The 27217-nt window shown below is 58.6% G+C and overlaps 2 protein-coding genes across 9 annotated transcripts in view; both read right to left on the minus strand.

Moving 5' to 3' along the window:
• The window catches only part of MMEL1 (membrane metalloendopeptidase like 1), a 30300-nt gene extending 28209 nt beyond the window's left edge, over positions 1-2091 (minus strand). For 7 of the 8 annotated variants that reach the window (XM_027604780.1, XM_027605033.1, XM_027604864.1 and 4 more), the window contains exon 1: positions 1959-2091. The gene's annotated coding sequence lies outside the window, so the exon portion shown is untranslated. The remainder of the gene's footprint in view (positions 1-1958) is intronic. The other variant, XM_027605456.1, reaches the window with a different exon arrangement.
• A 2440-nt stretch (positions 2092-4531) lies between these two features.
• On the minus strand, positions 4532-26479 carry TTC34 (tetratricopeptide repeat domain 34). The gene is made up of 9 exons (XM_027572105.2): positions 26430-26479; positions 24886-25708; positions 16204-17062; positions 14542-14767; positions 13015-13219; positions 11614-11780; positions 10396-10666; positions 9290-9504; positions 4532-5693 (listed from the first exon to the last, which is right to left on the minus strand). The coding sequence occupies exons 2-9, from the start codon at positions 25676-25678 to the stop codon at positions 5166-5168; spliced, it is 3264 nt and encodes a 1087-aa protein (XP_027427906.1). The 5' UTR covers positions 25679-25708; positions 26430-26479; the 3' UTR covers positions 4532-5165.
• Positions 26480-27217: the final 738 nt, after the last annotated feature.

Below are 27217 nucleotides of genomic sequence, written 5' to 3' on the forward strand. Positions count from 1 at the left end.
TGGGGTCACCAGGGCAAGGGAGACGCGTGTGGAGCCCCTGAGGCCCTGCCTGAGGCCGGGAGGCCTGACGCTGGCTGGGGGCAGGTGCTGGTCCTTTGAGGACGTTTGTGGCTCCTCTCCCATTGCCAAGTCCACACCCGGCCCTCAGCCCGTGTCTCCGGATGGCGGCACTGTCCCTGGGCCAGAGTCTCTGAGTGCCCGAGGCACCGGTGAGGGGGGGCGGGTGCCCAGCGTGCCGGCCATGGTGGCAGCCTCTTCCCAAGGCCGGCTTCTCCGAGCCCGCTTTCTGGAGGGGAGGCCCAGGGACCCCTCTGCTCACAGCTGGAGGTGGGCACTAGGGACCCAGCCGGCGCAGCTCCCATGCTTGCCAAGGGCTCCTGCAGCGGAGCCTGCCGGGGGCCCTAGCGCCAGGGGGTGGGGACGGGTCCGGGAGCTACGGGCCCGGGCCGGGCGCCGGGTCAGGAAAACCCTCTGGGAGGTGGTGTGGGCCACTGGGCCCCCTGCCCACCTTTGCTGCCTAGAGCCCAGGAGTGGGCGGGGGGGAGAGCGGAAGGTGTGCATAGATGCATAGGCCTGCATCCATGCGGGCCGTGAGCAGAAGGCCAGGAGGGAACCGGCAGGGCCGGCTCTTGCGGTGGCCTGGTGGGCCGCTCCTGTGCCTCCCCTCCTCACCCTCCCCGCGGGTAGCCGTGGAGGACTCTCGGGGCTGCCACTGTGTGCAGAAGAGGGGGTGCTGCTTGCAGGACGGGCTCTGGGGTCTCTGTGCGCTCCCTTATGCAAGTGGGTGCGTGCGTGCGCGTGTGCTCCTAAGTGTGCGTGTGTGAACACGCACACCCGTGTGCGCGTGCCTCTGCTGCTGGCACGCGGACCCCTGCCCCCGAAGGCTGCTCATGTAGCTGGAGCGCAGCAGGCCCCTCTTCCCTGTGTCAGACTCCTGGTCCTCACACACACCACACACCTGCTCTTGGAGCCCTGGCGCCCACCCTGCACCAGGTGGGCCAACAGTTTGGGAGAAGCCTGAGGAGTGCAACCCCAGTCCTGCCCTGTGGGGGGAGGGTGAGAGGTTCTTACCTGCCAACACCCAGCGATCTGGGCCTCACCTTCCCCAGGACCTGACTTGAGAGCAGCCAGGCCTGCTCTGATCTCAGGATCCCCCGTGGCCCCGTCACCTCTCCCTGCACCCCTACCGTCCTCTCCACCCCACCTCCAGACAGACCCCTCCTCGGGGGCTTTGCCCTTCCCCCAGATTCCTGCCTGCTCCCCGCTCACTCTCTAAAAGTCCTTGCTGAAGGTCACCTTCCCAGGGAAGCCTTCCCTGGGTCTGTATTCACTAGAGCCAGCCTGACCCCAGACCTGATTGCTGTTTCACCACCGGATGTGCGTTTCAGCCTCTGTGCCCCTTCTATCTCCATTGTCCACCTCTCCGGGGGGAACGTCCATGCCATGGGGGCAGGCGGCTCGGTCTGCCTGGGCCCCCAGCAGCCAGACTGGTGCCCACTAGGCATCTACCAACATCTGCTGACCGCTGAATGAATGAATGATTCAGCTGGACAGGCCTGAGCCTTGGCCTCGCCATCTGCGGCTCCTGTCCTACCAGTGTGTTCTTTCTTCCATCAGAACTAATGAACTCACTCACTCATTCTGTCCTGCTGGCTCCCAGGGACCCGATAGGGCAGAAAGGTGCATTCACACTAACTCTCCTGTTGAGGGCTGAGGGCCAAGCCCAGCGCTAGAGAATCAGAAAAGGGGGCTGCTGTGGCCTCCCCGGGCTATGGTGGCCAGCCAGGGAAAGGGGGGTTCTTCGGGGAGGAGAACTCTGCGTGTATGGGGGTGCCCTGGGTACAGGTTGCACCCAAAACACTCTGCCCGGCGCCCAGGAGACAGGCTGGGCGCTTGTAGGGAGTCCCTTGGTGCTGCCCAGGAAAGCTGGCCCGCAGGCTGGCCCCACACTCGCTCACCTTCAGGTCACTCAGGAGTGCCGCCCCTCTGTGGGCAGGTCTCAGAAGGCTGGGGTGGGATGGCCTAGAGCTTCGGTGAGCTGGGGCCAGGTGGGAGGGCTCCCGGGGGAGGAGAGCAAGGGCTTCAGGTGGGGCCCAGAGTGAGGCTTCCGGGCCTCCTTTGTGATGCAGGCGTGGGTTCCCTGGAGGCGGGGACCATCTCCCGCTCATGGGTGGGGTGTTCCATCCGGGTTTGGTGTGGGGGGGAGGGGGCAGAGAGCAGCTCGGGGAGCCCGGGGCTCCTTGCGGTCCTGTGTCCTGCCCCCTCCTCCCTCCTCAATTCCACAGTCCAAAGGGGCTGCAGGGGCTGCTGGGAAGGAAGGCCAGACCCTTTTCCCCACACTGCCTGAGGCCGTGGGGGTTGCAAAGCCCCTGCCGCGGGATTCTGTCACTTCAGTCTCCAGTGAGATTGGTGGGTTCTGAGGGCCCTGCCAGGTGGAAGTTGCAGGGGAGGTGGGGGTGGGGTGGGGAGAGAGCCTTCTGGATGTGACAGAGCCCCCCCCCCCCCCCCCCCCCCCGCCAGTGCTTCCGAGAGTGAATCAGGTACCCTGCTGATGGGGGCCGGGCCCTGGGCCGAGCAGGTCCTGCCAGAAGCCAGGTTTCCCTTCTTCAGGCATGGCTCTGCTTCTCTTTCAGAACCCCATGGAACAAGCCATTCCCCCCAGGCCCCCGGGACTTGGGAAGAGTGTCTGGGCAGGGCCATCGGTGCCCAGACCCTGTTGGGGCAGCCTCTCAGCTTGGCCCCACCCTGGGAGGAGGGCAGCTCTGCCGGGGACTGATACCAGATACGGCCCCAGAGCGCAGGCTCTCCTCAGCCCGCTGTCTGTCTCCCAGCACCCACCCCATCCGAAAGTTGGGAACCCAGCACAGAGCGAGGAGCTGGTAGCCTGGCCCGGAGGCTGCCTGGGCTGCTGGCCTGGAAGGGGAGGGGGTCAAGGTCAGGAGAGTTAGAGGCCAGGACTGCCCTTCCTGGGGAGCTTGGGGCGGGCCAGGGACCAGCCCGGCCAGCTAGAAGCCCCTTCCCAGAGCAGGACGGCCCTGGACTCCTCCGGCACAGGCCAGACAGCATCGCCCCACCACCAAGGCTGCCTGGATGCAGGTGCTGGCTGATGGCCGGAGCTCAGTCCTGCTTCTCCCACCCAAGCTGCCCTGTTCATGAGTTCTGTCTGCAGCCCTGTCAGTGAAAGACAGGCTGTGAGCAAGCAAGGGGCCAGCGAGCTGGGGTGCCGAGCTTGCAGGTTCTGGTGTGGCACCAAGCAAGGCCGTGCCCAGGTACCTGGCAGCCAAGAGAGACCAGGGAAGGGGTTCCACAGGCCAAGGAGCTACAGACGCCCAGCCCCAGTGAGGTCCCTGGATGCAGTGAGTCCCAGGCCCCATTGCTGCCTGGGATACTCTGGAGGGTGGATTTTAATCCCTTCTCCTAGTATGTATTGCTCTGGGTGTATTATTCTTTTAACATGCCGCTGGATTTGGGGTTGTTGGTATTAGGATTTCTGGACTGGTAATTCATAAATTGGTTTGTAGCTTTCTTTTAGTTGAGATTATGCTTTCTTCCACAAAGAACTTGGAAGCTTCTTTTTCTTGGCCTGGAAGTGTTGAGAGACATTTGGAATTGACTGTCCCTTAAAGGTTGACAGGTTTTTCCATCTGGAACTGAGCCTGCTTTAGGGGAGGCTCCAACAACCTTCTCTTTTCCTCCTTGGCAACTGTCCTGCAGAAGTTTTAGGCCTATTCTGGTCAGTTTAAATATTTGCCTAGGAGCTAATTCATTTCATCCAGGCCTCCAAATTTATTTGCCCAGAGGAACATAATTTCTTATGATGCTTTTAATTTTCTCTGTATCTGTTACTTTGTCCTTGTCACTTTAAAACTGTCTCTGTGGTGTGCCTGACGTCAAGCTTTTGATCGCCAGGGTGTCCATTTCCAAAGACATCCATCTGGAACACGTGCGTCGCCAGCCGTAGGACACACCTGTTAGGCAAAATGACCAGAGAAGGAAGTGGGCCTCCCACACCTGTGAGGTCCCCCGCTCAGAAAGCTCTCAGCTATCTTGGTAACTGCTTCTGTGACCCTGCCTGCAGTCTCCCGACACCCCATTCCCACTTTTCCGCTTCAAACTAGCCAATAACGAGTGACCCCACAAAACCCCCAAGATCCCACCCTGAGGCCTACTAAAGGCTGGTCCGCGGTCTCTGCAACCGAGCTGTGCAGCCCTGAGCCCACTGGGCACCTTCCAGACCTTCGAGTGTAGACCTTTTTTGCAAAGCGCCTCCGGCTGTCCTGAGAGCCTGCACAACCACACTGTCTGCTTGTCAGGAGACGCATGGGGCTCATCGCAGCAGTGCACCTAGATGAAGGCCATTGTGCTTTCTCCATTTTCTCAATTCAGAGAATTAGCTGTTGGTTCATCAACTTTATTTATTTATTTATTTTTTAAAGATTTTATTTATTTGAGAGAGAGAGAGAATGAGAGGGAGAAAGCACATGAGGGGGGGAAGGTCAGAGGGAAAAGCCGACTCCCTGCCGAGCAGGGAGCCCGATGCGGGACTCGATCCCGGGACTCCAGGATCATGACCTGAGTCGAAGGCAGCGCTTAACCAACTGAGCCACCCAGGCGCCCCTCATCAACTTTTATTTTTGAAGAACCAGATTTTGTATTTAGTTATTCTTCTTTTGTTTCTAACTTACTAATTTCTGCTTTTATCCTGAATTCCTATCTCCTGATTTCCTTTGTTTTATTGTCTTTTTCTAACTTCTTGAACTGAACACGTACTTCATTTTCTTTCCATTGCTTAGTAATCTGCTTGGGGCCGGACCTTCCCCGGGGTCCCGCTGGGGCTACATCATGAAGGTGCTTCTCTCTACGGGTTTTGTTATGATTAGTTTTTCACTTTGATTTCAGATGTGATCTCCTCTTGGACCCAAGAGCTGTTTCACATGCAGGAAACTCCAAAAAGTTTATAGCTTTGTTGTCTTGAGATGAGGTAATACTATCTATACGCTGTCACAAACACCTTCTCGGTAACCTAAAATGTGGCGAGTCTGCAGAGTCTCTCTTCTCAGCTGAGTCTGATCTACATCAGTTAGGCGCACCGTATCCTGCTGCTTAGGAGCCCATCCGGGGCGGAATGGCCAGGTGGCGCCTATCTGGGGCTCCAGAGCATAGAGTCAGTGAAGCCTGCAGCCCAAGGATGCCTCCTTCTGGAGTTTTGCCTTCAGCCTCTTCAGGCCGCTGTGCTCAGGGTCTGCCAGCAGGCCACTCTCCACTGCCATCCAGGCCTCTGCATAGCGCTGCTCCCCCAGGCAGGTCTGGCCATGGCACAAGAACGCCTGAGTAGTGGGGCCCCGGCCCGGCCGCTCCCACAGGCTGCTCTGGGCTAGGGTGGGTGCCAGCTTGAGGGCCTGGGCAAAGGCCCCTGTGGCCCTGGCCCCATCGCCCAGGCTCAGCAGCAGGCGGCCCTGGGAGCACAGGTCCTCCACCCGCGTCGGGAGGTCGCGGTCTCCCCCATCCACCCGGAGGACATGGTCCAGGTCCTCCAGTGCCCGGTCAAACTCCTGCAGCTCGGCCAGACAGGTGGCTCTCAGGCGCAGGTGACGGGCATTGCTGCTCCCAGCGAGGACCGCCAGTGAGCAGTAGCCCAGCGCTTGCCCGGGCTGCCCTGAGTTCAGGAGGGTGTTGGCTTCCTCGGCCGCAGCCTGCACAGAGGGGACGGAGGGAGGCAGTGTGGGTCAGCCCAGAGAGCCACAGGCTCTCTCTCCTCCCCTGCCCAGAGCGGCTGCCCACTTCCTCTGGAGGGAGTGGAAGTGCAGGGTAGAGGGCACGCCCCGCAACCCCACCACCCTGGAAGCCCAGCTCAGATGGGGTCCTCCTGGATTCCCTCTCCTCCTCACTGGCTCTCCCCTCCCTCCTAGCCCTATTGCTTCTATCATCTGGTGACCTCCTCCCTCATTCCTCCGTCTCAGCCCCTCTCTGCAGTCGCCTTCCCAACAGGCCCACGGATGGGCAGCTGCCCACCCTCCCAAGGCTGCCCTGGCCCTGAGGGCAGTAGCAAGCACCGCCTCTGCCCAGCTTGGTCCTTGAGCCCCCTCCTCTGCCTGAGGTCAGGAGGGCAGGGCCTGCTGAGCACTGGTGGGTTTCTCACTATAGGGTCCAGCAGACCCTGCAGAGCTAGAGTCAAGGGGAAGAGACTGTGCTGCTGATGGACCACCTGCTCCAGTATCTGCTAGAAAGATTTCCAGGTGTTGGGGTTCGTGGTGCCTGACCGCCCCCCACCCCCCGGGACTGGCAGCGTGGTGTTTTGAGGGCTGTGGTGGGCGCCTCCCACTCCCAGCCTCCGAGGACGCTGCAGGGCGGAGCCAGAGGTCAGCGGGCACCGTCCAACCTAGTCCTTCCCTCCTTGGGGACTGCTGGACCCCCTTCTGCCCCCAGGCTCACTTCCTTTTGCAGAGTGTGGCTGAAGCCCACGCTCAAAACTTGTCCAAATGCCTTACCGCTCTCCCCAACCACCCTTCGGATAAACTCGCGGGTTTCCTACGGCTCCTTCTCAAGAACCCACGTGGCTCCCCACTGGAGCATCCCCGGGGCCGGCCTTCCCCGCTGTCCCTCTCCCTCTGCCCTGCGGCGGGTCGCACTCGTGCCCTGGCCCCGGGAAGAGCACCGAGCTCCCGGGGCCGGCAGGGACGCCGTCGGGCCGGGAAGCAGCCTGGGCCCGGCCGAGTGACGCCGAGCGGCGGGAGCAGGCGCCGGCAGGCCGGGCGAGAGCGGACTCTGCGCCTCTCGGACCTCAAAGCACGGGTCCCGACCGCGAGCCGGGGGCCGCTGCGGAGCGGGCGCAGAGCGGCCGGGGGGGCGGGGCGCGCGCCGGAAACGGGGCGCGACCTCTCGTTGACTTCCGGGTCGGCCCGCGTCGCCCGGCAACGGCCCCGCGGGTTCTCAACGGCCGCAGAAACCACACTGCCCGCCTCTCCTCCTAACCCCGTGTTCCCGCCCGGCCCCCTCCTCTCCGCTCGGAGACCCCCGCCCGGCCCCCTCCTCCTGTCTCGGAGACCCCCGCCCGGCCCCCTCCTCCTGTCTCGGAGACCCCCGCCCGGCCCCCTTCCTCCTGTCTCGGAGACCCCCGCCCGGCCCCCTTCCTCCTGTCTCGGAGACCCCCGCCCGGCCCCCTTCCTCCTGTCTCGGAGACCCCCGCCCGGCCCCCTTCCTCCTGTCTCGGAGACCCCCGCCCGGCCCCCTTCCTCCTGTCTCGGAGACCCCCGCCCGGCCCCCTTCCTCCTGTCTCGGAGACCCCCGCCCGGCCCCCTTCCTCCTGTCTCGGAGACCCCCGCCCGGCCCCCTTCCTCCTGTCTCGGAGACCCCCGCCCGGCCCCCTTCCTCCTGTCTCGGAGACCCCCGCCCGGCCCCCTTCCTCCTGTCTCGGAGACCCCCGCCCGGCCCCCTTCCTCCTGTCTCGGAGACCCCCGCCCGGCCCCCTTCCTCCTGTCTCGGAGACCCCCGCCCGGCCCCCTTCCTCCTGTCTCGGAGACCCCCGCCCGGCCCCCTTCCTCCTGTCTCGGAGACCCCCGCCCGGCCCCCTCCTCTCCGCTCGGAGACCCCCGCCCGGCCCCCTCCTCTCCGCTCGGAGACCCCCGCCCGGCCCCCTCCTCCTGTCTCGGAGACCCCCGCCCGGCACCCTCCTCTCCGCTCGGAGACCCCCGCCCGGCCCCCTTCCTCCTGTCTCGGAGACCCCCGCCCGGCCCCCTCCTCTCCGCTCGGAGACCCCCCGCCCGGCCCCCTCCCTCCTGTCTCGGAGACCCCCGCCCGGCCCCCTCCTCCTGTCTCGGAGACCCCCGCCCGGCCCCCTTCCTCCTGTCTCGGAGACCCCCGCCCGGCCCCCTTCCTCCTGTCTCGGAGACCCCCGCCCGGCCCCCTCCTCTCCGCTCGGAGACCCCCACCCGGCCCCCTCCTCTCCGCTCGGAGACCCCCGCCCGGCCCCCTCCTCTCCGCTCGGAGACCCCCGCCCGGCCCCCTCCTCCTGTCTCGGAGAACCCCGCCCGGCCCCCTCCTCTCCGCTCGGAGACCCCCGCCCGGCCCCCTCCTCCTGTCTCCAAGACCCCCGCCCGGCCCCCTCATAAAGGCTCAGAGACTCCACCTAGCTCCGTCCTATGAACCAGAGCAGTCTCCGTGCTGAGACCCCAGCCAGACCGCTCCTCGGGGCTCTGCTCTGAGGTCCAGGTCCTGACGGCCCATTCCCCTTGGGGCAGTTGTCACCCTGCATTATCCAAGAGGGCTCTCTCGGCTCTTCCCGCCCCTAAGGCCTGTGCAGCCACCCGCTCTGTTAAGCCCCCGGGTTGAAACACCAGTGTGGTTTCTGTTCTTCCTGGGTCCCCAGAGAACCCCCTAGAGCCCTGGGCACACGCTAGTGTGAGGAGGTGAGGTACTTGCCCCAGGCCACTCGCAGTTCGATTCTGAGTCACTCAGACGCCAAGGCTTGTGCTGGGGGCATCTTCCTGCTGGTCCCTCCCCTCCCCCCGCGCACCGGTGAAATGCAGCCACTTCGGGGATTCCTCTCGGTGCTGTCTCCCACCTTCCCTCTCCTCCCGGCCTGCTGGGGCTCCTGCCTCCAGCTGGTGGATGGCACAGCCCCCTTCGTCTGTCGGACCGGGCCCAGAAACCTCTCCCCGATGCCGCCCCCTCCTCCATCCACAGCAGCTGCACTGACGTTCTGCCCGTTTCTGGCCCTCACCTTGGCCTATCTGTCCCATCATGGCTTCGCCTCCAGTGCCACCTCGTTCCCCCACTGGCCTGTTTTAGGGTTTCTCAATACCAGCACACTCAGGAGGGCACCCGCACCCTGTCTCCCCTGAGATGGGAGGCCCACAGGGCCGGGCAGCGGCTCCCCCGGCGGCTGGTGGAAGGTGCTCAGTATATTCTTGTTGAATAGACAGTGGAACGAAAGTCAGCCAGCCAGACGGAGTGGACCTAGCCCAATGCCCCCCTCAGCCCGCTGCCTTCCTGCCCCGCTCTCACCCGACCAGGGGCTGGGTGTGGGCTTCCTGCAAGGGCCAGGTGCTCCTGGCTGGCTCAGCCAGCTCCGAGGAGGGGTCTGTGTTCTCTCCCAGGCCCTGTCCCTTGTGGCCTAGATGCCTTATGCGGAGAAGCCGGGAGGTTGCTGGGGTTTAAGATGGCCAGACTGGCTTGTCTCCCCCCTGGCCCCCAACTGAAACCAGGGGAACAGGGAGGGCACAGCAGCCCTGAGCACGGTGGGGTCCAGGGTGCTGGGGAGGCACTGGGGGGATGGCTCCGCGGAGCACACCTGGCTGAGGCTCTGCCGCTCTGAGGTCTCCAGGCGCTGCAGCAGGAAGCCGAGTTCCTGGGCCTCCGTCTCGGCCAGGCACTGCAGGTCCCGCACAGCAGCGGGTACGTCTCCCTTCTTGAGCCGGAGTAGGCCTCGCCGGGCGCGGGCTGCCTCTGACCATGGGGTGGGCTGCAGGGCTTTTTGCACGCAGGCACCAGCTTCGTCATAGCTGCCTGTCAGTGATCCAGGAAGGACAGTCGGGGGGGTGCTGGGGCAGGGGGCAAGAAAGGTGGGACCCTGGCCACCATGCTGGGAAGCTGGCCAGAGCCTCTCTTGCTCAGTGTTGGTTCAGGGAGGGGCCAGCTGGTGGAGGGGCTCAGCCCCGGGAGCAGGGGGACACAGTGACACCACGCCAGCCCCAGCTTGCCTGTTGAGCCTGTCATGGGCGGGGGTCACTAGGGTGCGAGACCCCCAGGTTGAGCAGCAGGGCTCTGAGCATGCTCACTGTGGTCACCACAAGGGGGCTCTCCTGAGCACCTGTGGGACTATATACTGGGCGGCAGGGCAGTGGAGGCCTGGCTGGGGGCACTCCACAGGATTGGAGGTGACAGTGACAGGTCAGGGAAATGCAGGCTGCACAGAGCTCTCTCCTTTCACATTGGGACTGTAATATTCTTGGGATTTGGGCACATGGGGGCTTGATACAAGCCCACCTACAATACGGCCTTGGGTTCCATAGGTACTCTGTAAACATCTGTTGAATAAATGCATGAGCTAATGAGAAGCCCCAATCATCTGGGTCCTTTTATGAAACCCCAAATTGCTCCTTTGTTTCTCCTCCCTGAAGGCAAAACCACACAGGTGAACGAGAGCTCAGGACACTTGCACCCCAGGCCCCACACAGGGACCAGGTCACAGGGGTCAGGATTTGGGGTGGAAAGGGCCCCCAGGAGGCACTGAATCCAGGTCTCAACCAGCCAAATGCCCTCAACCAGCATTTGCTGGTACCCAACAGTGGGGTGGGGCAGGGGGGCACCAGCTTCTCTCCCATTTTACAGAATAGAATTAAGGGTGAGAGGGGCTGGGACAGACACCCATGTTCCCCAAACCCGGGCCGGGCATACCCATTGCGGTGAGTGCGTCTGCCAGCAGGATGTGTCCGCTTGGCTGCCTGGCATCGATTTTGATCAGCGCTTCCCCCACAGCTAGGAGGCCCCGGGCGTCCTCATCACTGAGGGGGGCCCCAGTGTCCAGAGGCTGGCTCAGGAGGGCCCGGCAGCGGGACCAAAGGCCCTGGGTGATGAGGGCCTGAGCCTCTGGCTTCAGAGAGCAAATCTCAGGCACCACTGTCCTGGGGTCGAGCTTCAGAGCCAAGAGGATGTCATCCACAGCCTCCTGCAAGGGGGAGGAGGGCAGGGTGGGCGGCAGAATTGTCCCCGCTGGGCATCTGCCTAGGTTTGGGGATACCAGAAGGGGCAGACGGCCCAGTTCCTGCCCTCCGCAGCAGGAGGGCCCATCTGCTGAGCTACAGGAGGCTGAGCATGGTGAGTCAGTGTACTGGAGCTGTGGGAAGGGAGGGATGGCCGGACCCGAGGGGGGCACACACTGAGAGCCCACGACAGGCTGGAACAGAAATCAGGCTGCCAGCGCCCATGGGCGGGGGGGTGTCAGACATCCTGAGGGGCAGACGCCAGCCCCACCTGTAGGGGCTCCCACCTCAGTGGCATCTGGGATCATTTCTCCTTGCTTCTTAGCACTCCAGACCTTAATTAAGAAGCCTGGCAGGCAGGTCACCTCTGGGCTGCAGAGCCTCAGGGCAGACACTCAGTTTCAGCCACTCACCTGTGACCTTGCTCTTGGCTGAGAAGTGCCCCTGTCCAGGGGTGTGCAGCTGTGGCCGCCTGCGGGCAGGTTTTCTCTGGGAAAAGCACCTGCCTGGGGCCCGACAGTGCGGGTCCCCTCCCACCCCTGTCTCTGCAAGCTGACTGCTTGAATCCACAGGCTCTGTGCAGACAGCTCAGGGTGTGGTACCCAAGAAGCAGCTGAGGTCTTGTTATTTTAAGTGGGGGGAGGGGGTGTCTAGTAGCCCCCAGGGTTTGCACAGTCCATGCTGAGGCTGGGAGGCAGTGGGCCTCTTCCCATGGAAGGTGTGATGATGATGTGAGCCCCGAGCAGGAAGGGTTTTAATGGGCGTCTCACACTCAGGATGGCCTGGCCCTGCTCCCTCTGGGCTTGGGCTAAGAAGGAAGACTGTGCTGGTTTTTCCTAGGTGCCCCGCCCCTAAAGCACTGTTCTCTTAACCCCACGTGCCCATCCCGGGTGGGGAGGGTGGGGCCCGGTACCTTCTGCTGGCCCAGGGCCAAGTGCAGAAGTGCCCGGCCGCACAGCGCCTGCACGTTCTTCGGCTCAGCCCGCAGCACTGAGTTGAAGTCAAACATGGCCGTCTTCTTCTGGCCCAGGAGCCCGTAACAGCGGGCTCGGATGAGTAGGGACTCAACTGCCTGACTCCCTGGAGGAAGGGGGTGTATGGCATTGGGACATGACCGCTGCTGGGCCTTGGTGGGTACAGTGTGTCTGCCCTCAACCAGCATTTGCTGGTACCCAACAGTGGGGTGGGGCAGGGGGGCACCAGCTTCGAGGCCACCTTGGGGAGCTCACAGACCACTGGGCACCAAGACACGGTCTTGGAGGGCCGATGGGGTTGATCTGGGGGCACTGGCTGTGGGAAACAGGGAGCCCAACCACGAGGGTGGCATCTAGGCTGGTGGAGAGTCAGACAGGGGTCCCGAGAGGAGGGGCCGCTGCAGCTGTATCTGAGGTGAGGCCAGGTGAGGGGCCAGGAGGCAGACGGGTCCTTGGGGCTGGACATGGAACAGTCAAAGGTGGGAAGGTGCCAGGTGGGCAGGGAGGAGCCCTCTGAATGCTGGGCACCGAAGCCCCTCCCCAAGGACAGCACCACCACGCTCCCTCCATGAGTCTGTCCCGTGACGGACAGAGCGACGCATGCTCTGGATCGTGTCCCCTTCCTCACTAATGTGTGCAGGGCATGAACTCTGCTGCACCAGGCACCAGACCTGCGCTGTCCATGAACTAGCTCACGTGATCCTCACTCCCACCCCTCACCAGTGTCTCTGTCACCCACTTCGAGAAGAGGTAAGTGAGATGTTTAGTAAGTGCAGAGCCAGGAGTCCACCTGGTGTTCTGATCTGAAGTCCACACTTTGAATCTCCATGCACCCCAGGAAATCGGGGTGCGTCCTTGGGAAAGTCCCTTCCCTCCAGACTGGGTGCCCTATGACCCTGTGCTAAGAAGGCCCAACTGCAAGAGGCTCTGTCACCCAGGATGGTGCTGGGTGGGTTGGCTGGGCAAATGGGGACACCAGCTACACTCATACAGAGACACCCCACTGTTTCCAGGAAGGGCCACTCCTTGTTGGAGAGGGGCCAAGCTGGGAGAATGGCCTTAGTCAAGGGTAGCCCTCCTACGCACAGGGCCCAGGGTGCCAGGTGGATCCCGGCTCAGGTCCCAGCTAGTCTGGCCCCTCTCCCACGCTTTAGCGTGCTCACCCGGACAGCTAGGGCCTCAGGGCAAGGCGTGCTCCGCGAGTGGCCCCAGCGCACGCACACACCCGCGAACCAAGAGCGGGCTTGGATCTGCCCAGTCTCTGACCCCCGCATTGCTCCTCTTGCCCCTAGGTACCTGGCACAGGGTGGGAACCCCGGGGGCGGGCTGTCAGCAGCTACCTGCAGCGAAGATGGCCAGAGAGAGGTAGGCGATGGCCTCCCTGGTGCGGGCTGCGCCCTCGGCCCCGCTGGGCCGCGCCCGCAGGATGGCCAGGGCCCGAGCGTGGCAGTGGCCCCGCAGCAGCTGCCGGTCCTCGTGGCAGACGACGTCCAGGGTGGGCTGGAGGCACGCTGTGTCCCCGGCCTGGACCACCTTCTTCACCAGCTGCAGGGGCGGGGAAGTCACCGGGCTCCTACCTGTGCCTGACGCCCAGACCACCCACCTTCAGCCCCCCTTGCGGGGGCGTGGAGCGCGGGGCGTGGCTCGAGAGCCGGAGCGTCCGGGGGCGGGGCCCGGGGCGGGGCGTACAGGTGTATGGCCCGCGGGGATTGGCTCAGGGGCAGGGACTGCGCGTCCCCGGCGCTAAGCCCAGGGAAGGCGGAGGGCCGGAGGTGTGAGGCTGCGCGGGGCTGCTCCTCTGGGCTGCGCCTCTGGGCTGCGCGGCGGCGGGGTGGGGGGGGGGTGGGGGGGGTGGGGGGGGTGGGGTGGGGGGGCTCCCAGTGTGCCCGAGCCGGAGGACCTCCTCCGTGGCATGGAGGTGGAGATCTCGCTTCACCGGCCCACACACTGCAGGTCCAAATGAGAAACGCGGGAAAAGGGGGCTTTCAAATCATAAGGTGACCGAGGGCACCGGGCGAGGAGCAAATGCGCCGGGACCAGTGCCCAATCTGGGTGGAGCGAGACTCCGGGTGGACATAACGTTGGCTCTCTGAGCGACTCCGTCCCACAGAGACCCGATGCTGCCCCTGCTGGCCGCTCGCTGAAGACACAGGTCCCAGAGCAGAAGGATGGGCCGGTTCCTGGGCATCCTTCCCTCTCCCGCCTGTGTGGCCCAGCGCAGGGGGACCAGGAACCCAAATCCGGCCAGAACAGAAGAAGCTGACAGGCCTCAAAGCCCGACATCTTCCCCCTGGAACATAACCTTCTGACCCCGGTTCCAACGCGAAGCCCTCGGAACATAACCTTCTGACCCCGGTTCCAACGCGAAGCCCTCATAACACCCGAGGGAGGCGAAGCTCTGCTTTTCCTGGGAGCAGGGTGGTCTTGGAGAGAGGTGAGGTGAGCAGGAACTGAGGACCTGGAGGCCTCTCTGCCATTCCCCTCCCTAGGCAGGGTCACCTCCAAGCCTAGTTTACTTGGGAGGTTTGGGTCGGAGCTCAGTCTACACCTGACTTTTCGCCATTTTCCTTCATAACACAACAAAACCAAATATGAAGCACCTACTGCATGCTGGAGAGCTGCTGGGCCCCGGGGTACTTGCTCCAGCTATTTCGGGACAACCCACAAGACCAGAGCACAGACGAAGAGACTGAGGGTCAGGGCGGTGAGGGGGCCTTGCTGGAGGTGGCAGAGCCCAGGGCTGAGACACGTTTTACCTGCTCCAAAGTCCAGGCTGAGGGGTGCAGAGTGAGGGGCCCAGAGGCCTGTGCCCTCCACCTGTGGCCCATCTCCACCTGCCCTGCTGTGGCCCCCTGGGGCCTCCTCACCTGGTTTGCATCGTAGAAGAAGCCCCTCCGCAGCTGCAGCAGGGCCAGTCGCGCGAGCACAGGGGCTGCCTGGGGCCTCCGGGAGAGGGCCAGCAGCAGGGCCTTGTGGGCATCCTCCAGACGGCCCAGGCGGTACAGGGCATCAGCCCCCAGGAGGCTTGAAGCCTCATCTTCCCTGTCCAGCTCCACCAGGAGCATGGCCAGCTGGTACACGCCGTGGGCATCCCTGTGGAGAGAGTAGCTGGGGGAGAGCCAGCCAAGCTTCTGTCTACACCCCTGTCAGCTGCCCAGGAAGGCGGGCCATAGGCAAATTCTATCTCTGCGCACCTGGTCCAGGCAGCTCCCTTCCCACCCAGCCACAGAGCCCCGGGTCCTACTGGAAGGACCCTCACACACGGGGTTTCCGGAAGCTACAGCTGCCCTCTCTGACATACATCCCTCGGTTCTCACTCTCTGCCCCACCCTCCCACCACCCCGTGTGGCAAGCATTTTGCAGATGGAAGACAGCTTCCATCTGTGGGCTGACCACAAGCCAACCCTGCCTGTGTTTCCTTTTCTGTAGAAATGGGGTAACAGTGTTGGCTTTGCAGGGCTCAGGGATGTGTTCGAGGCAGCATTAGAGAACACACAGGCTCGACTTGGAATGCTCCTGGTGTGCTGGGAATGTGAATCAGCTCCCACTGGGAGAAGGGCTGGAGCCTCCAATTATGACAATTCCCAGAGACAAAAAAGTATAAAGCGCCCCCAGTCTTGTTCATGAAATTCCTCCTCACCAGCACATCAAAGCAATTTGAACTGAGCAACCTGCAGGCAGAGAAAGTGTGTGTGTGTGTGTGTGTGTGTGTGTGTGTGTGTGTGTGTGCGCAGGGTGGGTGGTGGCCGCAGACCTGACATCAAACACGCCCCCCAGGAGGCCCCCAGCTCAGTGCTTTGAGCTTTGCTAAAACACCTCCCTGTCACCTCTCAGCAGCCAGAGAAGTGCAAATCAAAACAGCTGCAGGGTCATCCATTAGGTTGGCAGAAAAATTCCAAAACGAACATCAGGGCTGGGCACGTGGCTAGACGGGCAGACGGGCAGCTCTGGAAGTCAAGGACCTCACAGCGGGCTGCGCTCCCTGACCCCGAAACCCCACCTCTGTGTCCATACTCAGGACAGAACATTGTGGAGGCGTTTAGCTATAACAGAGGGCAAGCTCTAGGAATGGTCAAGGAACGATGGCATGGTCACAGGGTGGGCTATAGATTGGGGTGCCCGAGAAGGAATCCAGAGGCAAAGGAAATGTCCGTGATCTACTGAGTAAAAAAGGGGGGCTACAAATTGCACATAGAGTTCACACTCAGTTTAGTTTCTATGCTCAGAGAGAAACAACTAGAAGGGAGTGCTATCGGTGGGGTGACGGGAAAGTTGTATTTTTTCATTCCCATTTTTGAGTTCTTAATTTTCTACGGTAGTTAGGCCCACAGAGCATCACACTCTGTGACTGGGAGTCCTAAGATCTGGGCTTCAGCGCTACAACTGCCATCCATGATTTAGATAAATCCCCCACCTGCTTCTTGCCTCAGTTCACTCATCTGTAAAGAAGGAAGACACACACCCCTAGCTACCTCGCAGGAGACCAGAATGAAGCAGTAGCCGCAGGGGTGCGCGGGGCTAGTTTTTACCCTTCCTGCGCCTCGGGGCTGTCCATCTCCGCAGCCTTACTCCAGCGGCCCCGTGCGCCCGTGAGCCCCAGGTCTGGCCTCCGCTGCAGCATCCTGCGGCCCTCCTCTCGCAGCACGGTCAGCAGGAGGCCCCTCTGGTTCCAGGGGACGTAGGCCTTGGCGACGAGCAGTGCCTCCTCGGGGTGCAGGCGGCAGGCGGTGACATAGTCCAGCGCACCCAGGAACGCGCTACCCTCCAGCACCCTCAACAGCCCTCGGCCACACAGCGCACGCACGCAGCTGCCCAGGTGCGGCGGCGCGTGCTCCACCACCTCCTGGAAGTCCTCCCGGGCGCGCGGTGCATCGCCGGCGTGCAGCGCGCAGAAGCCGCGCAGCACCAACAGGGGCGCGCGGTCGCCGGTGTGGGCCCTGATGCGGTAGTCCGCACGGTCCCCGGGGCGCGCAGGCCGCAGCAAGCGCTCGCACAGCGCCCTGGCGCCCGCCGCGTCCCCCGCCAGCAGCAGGCACTCGGCCAAGCGAGTGCCCAGTGCCGGGCGCACCCCGGGCGGCGCAACGCGCAGCAGGACACGGAGCGCGCGGGTCACCGGGGCCAGCAGCTCCAGGCCCGAGTTTTCGCGGAGCTCAGCGCGGCTCCGCACGGCCTCCTGGAAGTGGGCGAAGCCCATGTCCGCTGCCTCCTGAGCCTGGGCCTGCACGCGCTCTCGGTCCCCCGCGGACAGCACCGCCTCAAACTGCCTCCGCGCCCTCGAGGGGCTCTGTCGGAAGGCCTCATGCAGGTCCCGAAGCAGGTCCCGGGCCCCACTGTGCAGGAATAAGGCCGCGGCTGCGCGGGTGACCAGCAGAGCGGCCCGACGCTCACCTGGGGAGAGAAACAGAGGCACTGGTCCTGCCCGTCGGGCCACATCCTCCAGGGTGCCACCTGTAGCCCCCCACCGTCCAGCGCTTTGGACCCTCTGAAGCATCTCACGGCCTCTCCCTAGACTGTCCCAGTAGCCCAGGACGTTGCATCACGACGGTAGACCCTCAGCGACAGAGCAGAAATCAGGAGGGACAGCTGGGGTGGGCAGCGGCATGCATGCCTACCCAGCAGTGTTCTCTTCCCATGGGTTCAAAGTCAACCTCACCGATTGGCCAACAAGGAAATTTAGTTACAAAACCTCTTTACTTTTTATTTATTTATTTATTTTTATTTTTTAAAAGATTATTTATTTATTTATTTGAGAGAGAGAGAGAGAGAATGAGAGACAGAGAGCACGAGAGGGAAGAGGGTCAGAGGGAGAAGCAGACTCCCCACTGAGCAGGGAGCCCGATGTGGGACTCGATCCCGGGACTCCAGGATCATGACCTGAGCCGAAAGCAGTCGCTTAACCAACTGAGCCACCCAGGCGCCCAACCTCTTTACTTTTTAATGATGGATTTGGGGATTGAGTTCCCTTTTCTGGGATTAGCGCCCCTAGGTTAGTGCTGAGGTTCTGACCCTGTGACCTTGGGAGGGGCTGGTTGTTACTCCAGCATCTTTGCTTCTTGCCTTCTTGGGGCAATATTGGGGCCCAATGCTTCCCTCTGAAACAGGGACTGCAGGCAGGTGCAGGAGAGGGAAAGGCACACCCAATGCTGCTGACACTGTGGAGGGCTTGGGCCATTTACTGGATCTCACTGTGCCTCAGTCTCCTTTTCTGCTTTATAATGGGTTTTAAAATGGTCTGCACTCGGGGCGCCTGGGTGGCGCAGTCGTTAAGTGTCTGCCTTCGGCTCAAGTCAGGATCCCAGGGTCCTGGGATCGAGCCCCGCATCGGGCTCCCTGCTCGGCGGGAAGCCTGCTTCTCCCTCTCCCACTCCCCCTGCTTGTGTTCCTGCTCTATCTCTCTCTGTCAAATAAATAATTAATTCTAAAAAAATAAAAAATAAAATGGTCTGCACTCACAGGGCCATGAGGATGAAATGGATTAATGCTCGTCTAGTGCTTGGAACAGGAAAAGGGCCCCTGGGGGCCCTTTTACTCAGTGAGTTTCCCATTAGCAACAGCGTCATCCTGCCTCCTCATACCTCGTGTCCAAGTGTGCTCATGAGGATGGGGGCTTTCTGGTAACGAAACCAAGCCATCCTTTCCCAACAGGGCCCCAGGCAGGTGCACACCGTGGAGAGCATCCCAGAAAACTCAGTGCTGGCAGGAGCTCAAAATCATGGGCACCCACCCTTGCATTGCAGGTTGGGAAAATACCTCTGGGGAGGGGAGCTTCACAGAACCCCAGCGATTCTCAATCCTGGGTCTCAGAACGTCCACTCTAGTGCTTTTGGCCTGGAGTCCTTCACAATTCTCAAAAGAGCTTTCTCCCAACATTTACACCAATACAGGAGAGGGTAAAACACCTTCACTTCTGCATGGAAGCAAGCCTGCTGGGACCCTGCCCCTTTGCTGTTAGGGTAAGCATCACACCACAGCCCAGAGTTATGTAAAAAGAAAAACATCTTGCATCCTGAGATCAACCAACCAGCCAGCCAACCAGCCAGCCAACAAGGTCACCCTGTCTAGTCCTGGTGACCAGAGAAAAAGAGACTTTGGGCCTTTCCAGTCAGTTACTAACTCCTGAAAAAACAATTCTACACCTGATTTTTGCAGTAGTTCATGGATCCTAGGGAGTTGCAGTAGGTGGAGAGCCCTTGGGGCCCGGGGGGATTTGTTACTTATTTACCCACATGAAAGTGTGTTCTCTGTTCTGCTTCTGAGGTTCCAGTCACACACATTAGGCTTCTAGATATTGTCCCACAGGTCACCAAGGTTCTGCTCATTTTTCTGGTGTTCTTCATATTGGATAATTTCTATCTTCAACCTTGACTGACTCTTCTGCTTTCTCCATTATGCTATGAATTTTTCAATTCTAGAACCTCCATTTCATTCTTTTTTTTTTAACAGTTTCCATTTATCTGTTCAGATTCCACATCTGTTCATTCATCATGACCATATTTTCCTTTAGTTCTTGACCACATCTATGATAGTTCCTTTAAAGTCCTTAGTATGCTCATTTCATCACCTGTATCATCTTGGGGTCAGTTTATATTGACTTCTTTGTCTCCTGACGGTGGCTCACATTTTAATTTCCTGTTTCTTTGCATGTCTAGTAATTTTTAAAAATTGTACACTAGGCATCTGGTTGTTGTTTTGTAGACACTCTGGATTTAGCCATGTTCCTCTGAAGGGGACTGAATTTTGTTTTAGCAGGCAGTTACGTGGGATAGGATCGAACTCCATATTCTGTCTTATCTTTGCTAGGCACAGCTAAATTCTCCATTTAGCTCTTGTAGTTCTTGCTGGCTCCAGCAGCTGCTCTTTCAGACCACCCAGTCTCTCCCATGTATGTGTAGTTTGGTGGTCCTCCAAGGATTTAAGTGGATTTAATACACAGATTTTGGGTCCAGTCCCTCTGTGGCTCCCTCCTTTTCAGAATTTTCCTTCTAAACTTTCCAGCCACTTTTCTCAGCCTGAACTCTGTCCTACAACATCTCTCACTTTTTTTTAAAAAAGATTTTATTTATTTATTCATAAGAGACACAGAGAGAGAGGCAGAGGGAGAAGCAGGCTCCCTGCTGAGCAGGGAGCCTGATGCGGGACTCGATCCCAGGACCCTGGGATCATGACCTGAGCCGAAGGCAGATGTTTAACCATCTGAGCCACCCAGGTGCCCTGTCCTACAACATCTCAAGCCAGTAAAAACTGCAGCTTCCTGTTTTGCATGGACAAAGCATGGATTGAGGAGTTTCCTCGGGCAAAAAGCTGCAAGGCTGCAAATCTCACATTGTATAGCCCTCTCCTTTCAAGGGTCAACTTCCAGTTTCTGCCCACATTTGGTCACTGTTCAGTGCCTCCAAATAATTGCATTTTGTATTTTGTCCAAATTTTATCATTGCTATCTGTGGGACACGGGCTGGTCAAGCCAGTCCCCTATTATGGAAGCCAGACTCTTCTATTGGTAGACTTAAAAACTGTGACAATATGGGAGGATACAAAATGCTATCTCATTGTTGTTTTAATTTTAATTTTCCTGATTATTGGTGAGGGCAATTTATTTAATTAGATTAATTTAATTAAATTTTTTTTCCAACCTGGTGGGTGGAAAGTGGTATCTCATTGTTTTAATTTGCATTTGTATCATTACTATGATGTTGAACATTTTTCACGTTTCTTTGCCATCTGTGTTTTCTCTTATGGGAAATGCTTTTGCCAATTCTCATATTGGATTTTTTTTTCTTATTGATATGTCAGAATTCTTCAAATACTCTGGGTATTAATCTTTTGCCCATTGTATGTTTTGCAAATATTTTCTCTCTGATGTGGATTTTCTTTTCATTTTCTATAGTTATGGGCAAAATGGAAGTTAACATTTTAATTTAATCAAACATAACAAATTTCCCTTTACTGTTTCCAATTTTTGTATTTTTTAAAAAGATTTTATTTATTTATTTGACAGAGAGAGAGAGAGAGCACAAGCAGGGGGAGCAGCAGGCAGAGGGAGAAGAAGGCTCCCCGCTGAACAGGGAGCCCAACTTGGGACTTGATCCCAGGACCCTGGAATCATGACCTGAGCTGAAGGCAGATGCTTAACCGACTGAGCCACCCAAGTGTCCCTCCACTTTTTGTATCTTAAGAAGTCCATCTAGCCACAGAAATCTTAATGATAGTCTCTTATATTTTCTTTTAGAAACTATAAAACTTAGCTACCACATAATCCACCTGGGATTTACTTTTTTTTTTTTCCAGAATCAGCACCATCCACTGAATAATGGTCCTCTTCTTTCCCTATAGATTTGTAATGCTCACTCTCACATATTAAGTTCTGGATACCTTTGGGTCTGTTTCTGGCCTGTCTAATTTGTTTTATTGGTCTTTCTATCCATCACTTAAGTCAATAACCTTCTGTATTGGGTAGTATAGCTTTGTATTAACTGGTAGAGTAAATATTTATACCACCACCTTCTTCTCCATCTTCTTTCTCCTCCCCCACCTCTCTCCCCACCTCCTGCTCATCTCTTTCCCCTTCCTCTTCTTCTTTGTCTTGTCTATTATTGTTTTTTTGTTCTTCTTATTATAATATCAAATCTTTCTAACAATGGACATTGGATATCTATTTATATAGGTATTCTTTATTGTCTTTTAATAAAATTTTATAATTTTCTCCACAAAGTTGTATGGTTCTTTGAAATAAATTATTTTCTGTTGCTATGGTAAATGGTATAGTCTAACATTATAAAGTTTCTATTTGTTTCTGGTGTCTATAAATATAAATGCTTTCTGTATATCCTGTTAAATTCTGTTCCTATGTCTAACACATTTTTGTTGTTTCTGTTGGGTTTCTACATAGCTAATCATATTGTCTGGAATAACCTTGTTTCTTCCTTTCTAGTCTTACATTTATTTTCTTCTTATCTTATTGCATTGGCTAGGATCTCTAGTACGATAATAGATAATGGGAGAGTAGGCAGCTGCTACATTCTTGATTTTAAATGCAAGGCTACTATCAACCATTAAGCTGATATTTTGGTAAGGTGTTGATGATATTATTTTTTCAATTAAGTAAGTTTCCTTCTATTTTTTGTTTAAATTTGTGGGGTGTTAATATGTTATAAAATGCTTTTTCTGAATTCATTGCAATGAGCATATGCTCTTTTTTTCTTTCATTAATGAAGGTGGTGAATACTATTATTATGGAAACAGAAAATCGTAACTCCTATATTTAATTGAGTTTTGGCTAAAACAGGCATCAAAAACTGTGGTTCTGACTCAGCAGTTGTACCAGTTACTATTGCTGTACAACAAACTCCCCCAAAACTCAGTGGCTTAAAACAATGACCATTTCAACAGCCAGAAGAACCCATGGTTCTTCCTCAGTCTGGACTGAGTTGAGTTGAGCTGGACAGTTCTGTTGATCTTACCTGGGGTCCCTCATGTCTGCAGCCGTCTGTCGGCTTGGGCAAGAGGGTGTAAGGTGGCCTCACTCACAGGCCTGAGGCCTTGGTGTTGGCCATTGGTAGAGCCTCCCTCTGTGTGCTCCCTTGTGGTTCACTGATCTAGCTTCCTACATGGCACTGGGGGGGCTGTTGCAAGAGGATGAAGGTGGAACTTATTGGGCCCCTTGAGGGGCCTCCAGAATCACATGACATCATGTCCATTCCTCTATTTTCTATTGGTCCCAGCAAGACTTGAGGCCAAGCCAACTTCTGCCCCCTTGCTGCAAGGAGCTTTAACAACCATGGCCATGCTTTCTACCTACTGCAGTAATTCTTAAAGAAAAACCTTGAACGGTTGAGAGATGGTAGCCCTGGGCACTTTGGGAAGATTAACCACTCAGGGAACCTTGGTGCCTGGATGTTTACTCATAGGAGATTTGAGTTAAAACTATACTTATTCTTGTCTTCATATAGAGTGTCCCTGTATGCCTACTTACTGAGAAGGGCAGAGCACTTTCCCAAATATACAGGGTTTGTTCAGTGTTTTCAAGGACCCTTATAAGTAACCTTGGGATCAGAATACATTTGTTATAGGAAATTGTGTTTGTAAAAGGTCTGTTATAGGCCATTTATTTATTCATGTTGTAAGCCATGTTTGTGTGGAGGGTGGCAATAAGGTGACTCCCTGTGACATAAGTGACTTAGGTCTAATGAATGCAGTGATTCTTAGGGAAGGTGGTCCTGTCCACTGCAGAGCCAAGGCAGGGCAGACAAGCTTCCTGGCAGTGTCCCCTGGGTTGGGGGGGTGGGGCGGGCAGAGCTTATCTAGCATACTTGCTTCCTGAGGTTGTAGCCTTGGAAATTCTGGTCTTGATGGGGGTCTCTACTGGTCATTAAGGTGGAAGGCCCCTCCGCCCTGGGAGTTGTTGAGTGCCCCCAGCCTCAATACCCCTGCTCACAGGCCAATGCACGCTTATGCTTTGGGCACGGAGGGCACCCTACTTTCTCATAAGCTCAGGATTCTTTGTGACTGTCGAGCCTGTTTGTACCTTTTATAGTAGGAAGGCTTCATGGCATCTGGTTTAGCGTATTTCCAGAAACAAATTTGCCCACGCACTTTTCAGTTCTCTGTCTGATCCCTGCCTCCCCAACACACAAACACTAGGGTCACCAGTAAACCCCATGCGGCACAGAAAACAGACACCTTCTGTCCTCTCGTCATGGAAATGGCAGCGTGTGCCTCGTCATCTTGCCAACACCTGCATCTTCGGGCTCTCGTCAGCACACTGCAGGCTCCTCATTTTCCTCTTTCTTGTCCTCCTGTCCCCTTTGCTGGGTCCTTCTTTGTGGGGGCAGTGTGGTGGGACGTTAGGAGCCTACCACGAACACTCCAGGTGCCCTTGGAGGGTTGCTCATGGAAGTTGCATTCATTCTCATTGAATGCACATCGAACCTTACAATGGTTTGCCCACCTTGTGTTCAATGAATGGCAGCTGGCATGGCCGTTCTGCATCTCTAAGTGTGTGGCTGACCCACTCCCTCCATATCTAAGCCCTTGACTCTGAATCTCTTCTTTGTGGGTTGGATTCTGAAATCCCTTCTTCAAACCAAGCCCCCTCTCATCTCAAGGCTCATGTGTTCAGCTGCCCAGTGACATGGTCCACATGATTGACTCAAGGGACATCTTTTTGAGCACTTAGTGGGTGATGCCATTTTAGGGGTCTGATACACACTTTCACTGAAATCTCAGCAGCAAGTTCAGAAGTGGGTGTAGCCCCCATCCCCACATGCACACAGGGAAGCGGCACAGAGAGGGCCGCCGGGCCAGGAGGGATCTTGGAGTGTCTGTGGTAGGCTGGTGTGTGACTTCGGGCTCTCCACCCATCCAGCCACTGACCATGCCCCCACCAGAGGGGGGTCCCCTGTAAAGGGACCAGACAGGAGCAGTACCTCAAACCAAGTGTGTCCAAAGCCCCTGTTGCCCCCTTTTCCCTGTCTGCTCGTCCCCTGAGCTCTGCAATCCAGTGACCAAACTCCTGAAATCATTCTTGACTCTCTGTCTTCCTCCACCTGTGCCTCTGCCATCTCTTGCCGGGACTGCTCCTCTGGCCTCCCGGCCTGGTCCTCCTCCCGGCCTCCTGGCCTCCTAGCAGCTTCCGTTATCACTCTGGCTCCCCTGGCGTACTTTGCACACAGCAGACAGAAGAAACTATAGAAATGCAACCCAGGGCACCTCGCTCCACAGTTCAAAACCCTCCCACGGCTCCTCGCTGCTCTGGGGGTAAAATCCTAAGTCCTTTCGGCCCAGCAGGGCTTAGCCAAATCTATTTCTTCCATGCCTCCCCTTCTCCCTCTGCTCTTGCCCCCCAACAGCCACTATGGTTCCATTCAGTGGCATGGACACCCCAAGTTCTTTCTCCCTCAAGGACCTGGCGTGTCCTGTTTCTGCTGCCGGGAATCCTTTAGCCTTAATTTAAGTGACATCTCCTCCAAGAAGCCTACCCTGACCACCCAGCTAGAGCAGCACCTTGCAGGGTCCATTTTTCAAAGCACATATTTTGTTTGTTCCTTTTCTTGGGTCCTCTGTAAGGACAGGGCTTGCCCATCTTGTCACCGTGGTGTCCCCACCCCAGGAACAACCCCCGCACCCTACCATAACCAGAACTTAAGCACGCCATGAAGGCATGGTAGGAGCGACTTTCACCCTGGCCCTTAAGAGGACAAGAACCACACTCTTACCTTGGGCTGGGCTGCCCGTCAGGTCAGACTCAAGCGCCCGGCTGCACGCCAACCGGCAGTCCTCATACCTGCCACTGCGGAGCAGGGCTTCCGGCGACAGGGCGTCACTCCACATGCCCCTGGGGTCCAGGGCTGCCAAGAGTCCCTGGCAGCCGGCCTCCTGCTGGCCAGTGCTGTCCACCTCCTGGTGCCCTGAGATATAGTCTTGCAGGGTGCTGATCAGCACGGGGAGGTAGGGCTGCTGATGGGTTCGAACAAAGGCCACAGTCCGGTCTGCACTGGAGGCAAAGGCCTGCAGATAGTCTGCCACGCCATCGTCCACCTGTACCCCGGACAGGACCCAGGCCAGGGCGCGGGTCAGCTGTAGCTCCAGGGCTTGCTGGGAGCGAGCATCCAGCAAGGTGCTGCAGCGCTGAACCACTTCCTGATGGCGCCCCTGAGCCAGCAGGCTGGCCAGGGAGTGCAGGACCGCGGCTGGGTGGTCTGGACAGAGGGTGGCCAGGAATGCGGAGGCCAGGGTCCCCGTCAGGGAGACAATCGCCATGCCATCCCAGTGGATGGCAGGGATCTGGCTGTCACCGCAGCACCAGGCCTCTAGGGTGGCCACCACGGGTGCCCCTCGGGCCTCAGCCAGGGCAGCTCTGACACTCCGCACGGCCGAGGGGGCATGGCAGCTGAAGGCAGCCAGGTAGAAGGCGGTGGCCAAGAGGGGCTCTCCCAGGGCCAGGCGCCGGTCTCCTTCCCCGCAGAGGCAGGCCACGAGCTCCTGCGCTGACATTATGGCTGTGCCCATGGTGGGCCCATGTCCAGTCCTTGCGGGCACCTGGGGTAGAGGCGGCGCAGTTAGTCCCCATCTCTCCCCACCTGGGACCCCAGAGTCTGTGCAGAGCACCCTCGAGTGAAGAGTCGAGTGGGGCTGGGCGCATCTGCCAGGGTTCCCCAGGCCAGGCTCCTTTCCTCTGCAGAACAAGACCCTTACCCTGCTCGGCGACCCACATGAAGAGCCGGGTGGCCTGTGGGGTCAGGGACTCCAGGCCCTTGCTCCCCACCCCAACCCCAGAGGACCCCACAGGAGGGTGGAACACTCCCACCCGCTCCCTGTCCAGGTCACACAGGCCACCTTCTCCGCTGAGTCTCCAGAGACCCGCCCAAACTCAGGGCCAGACCTCTGCCCACCTCCCACAGGCCCCCATTCTGGGTGGGAGTGGTGGGCTGCAGGGGTGGTGAGGGGCACTTGCCTGGCTCTCGGGTGGGGGTGGGGAGCCTTGCTGGCCCAGGCCAGGGGGTCAGTTCTGAGATTGGTTCTGGGGACCAGCCCCTGCCACTCCCTCCCCCTTTCCCAAATCTGATCTTAAGTACTAACTACAGTACACTCAGGGACAGTCTCTCTCGGGTCCCAAAGTGCCCGCACACAAACCCCACCCAATACACGCCCTGTAACACACAGACAGCCGCACAAGCACCCTGAGACATAGAACACACGCTTGTGCACTCACACACGCTCACACACACTCACGCCTGTGCACTCACACACGCACACTCGCCTGTGCTCCGAGGCCCTGCGGGGCGCGCGCGGCTGGCGGTGGGGAGGGGCGGTGGGTGCGGCTCCGCCCAGGGGTCGGTTTCCCGGGAGAGCGTCAACACCCCGCCAGACCCCGCCCCCGCCCGCCCCGCCCCGCCCGGACCCCGCCCCCGACCTCGCCCCGCCCCGCCCCAGATCTCGCCGCGTCCGGACCCCGCCCCTACCTCCCCCAGGCCCTTGCAGGGGAAGGGTCGGGGAGGAGGAGGGCAGAGCTGCTCCCTGAGTTTGTGGGGGTCTCAGGGCCACTGGGGGCCGGGGCCAGCCCTCACCGCATCCTCGCTGTCCTCACAGATGGGGAGGGAGATCCGCGGAGGAGAGGCGCCCTGGGCCCTGCCATCCCAGAACTCTGCCTTGTCGGGTCCCTTCACAGCCAGCCCCTCTTCCTGTAGGTTGCTTCCTGGGAAACTGGCCGCCCCAGGCCACCCCTCCGCCTGGGCTCCTGAGGGTCCCCGACCCCTCCCCCCGACGCCCCCGACCCCCGGCTGTGGGTGCCCCTCCGCACAGGCTCTTGCCAACACCCGGCAGGTGGACGTCTCTGCACGACCAGCGCCTTTCTGCTGACTTGCTCGCTCTGGCCCAGGCGACCTGTATTGAGCAGAGGGCCTGCCCCTCCTTGGGACAAGGCCCAGAAGGTGGCTCTGAGGAGCTGGGACGTGAGACTGCTGGCCAGGGGTCACCTTCACTGTAGCTGAGGAAGGGGTGCAGCATCAGGTGAATATTTTGGGAACCCCCCATCTCCTGCCATCCCCA

This window comes from Zalophus californianus, chromosome 4 (genome assembly GCF_009762305.2).
Source record: "Zalophus californianus isolate mZalCal1 chromosome 4, mZalCal1.pri.v2, whole genome shotgun sequence".
In the NCBI taxonomy this organism is placed as follows: Eukaryota; Metazoa; Chordata; class Mammalia; order Carnivora; family Otariidae; genus Zalophus; species Zalophus californianus.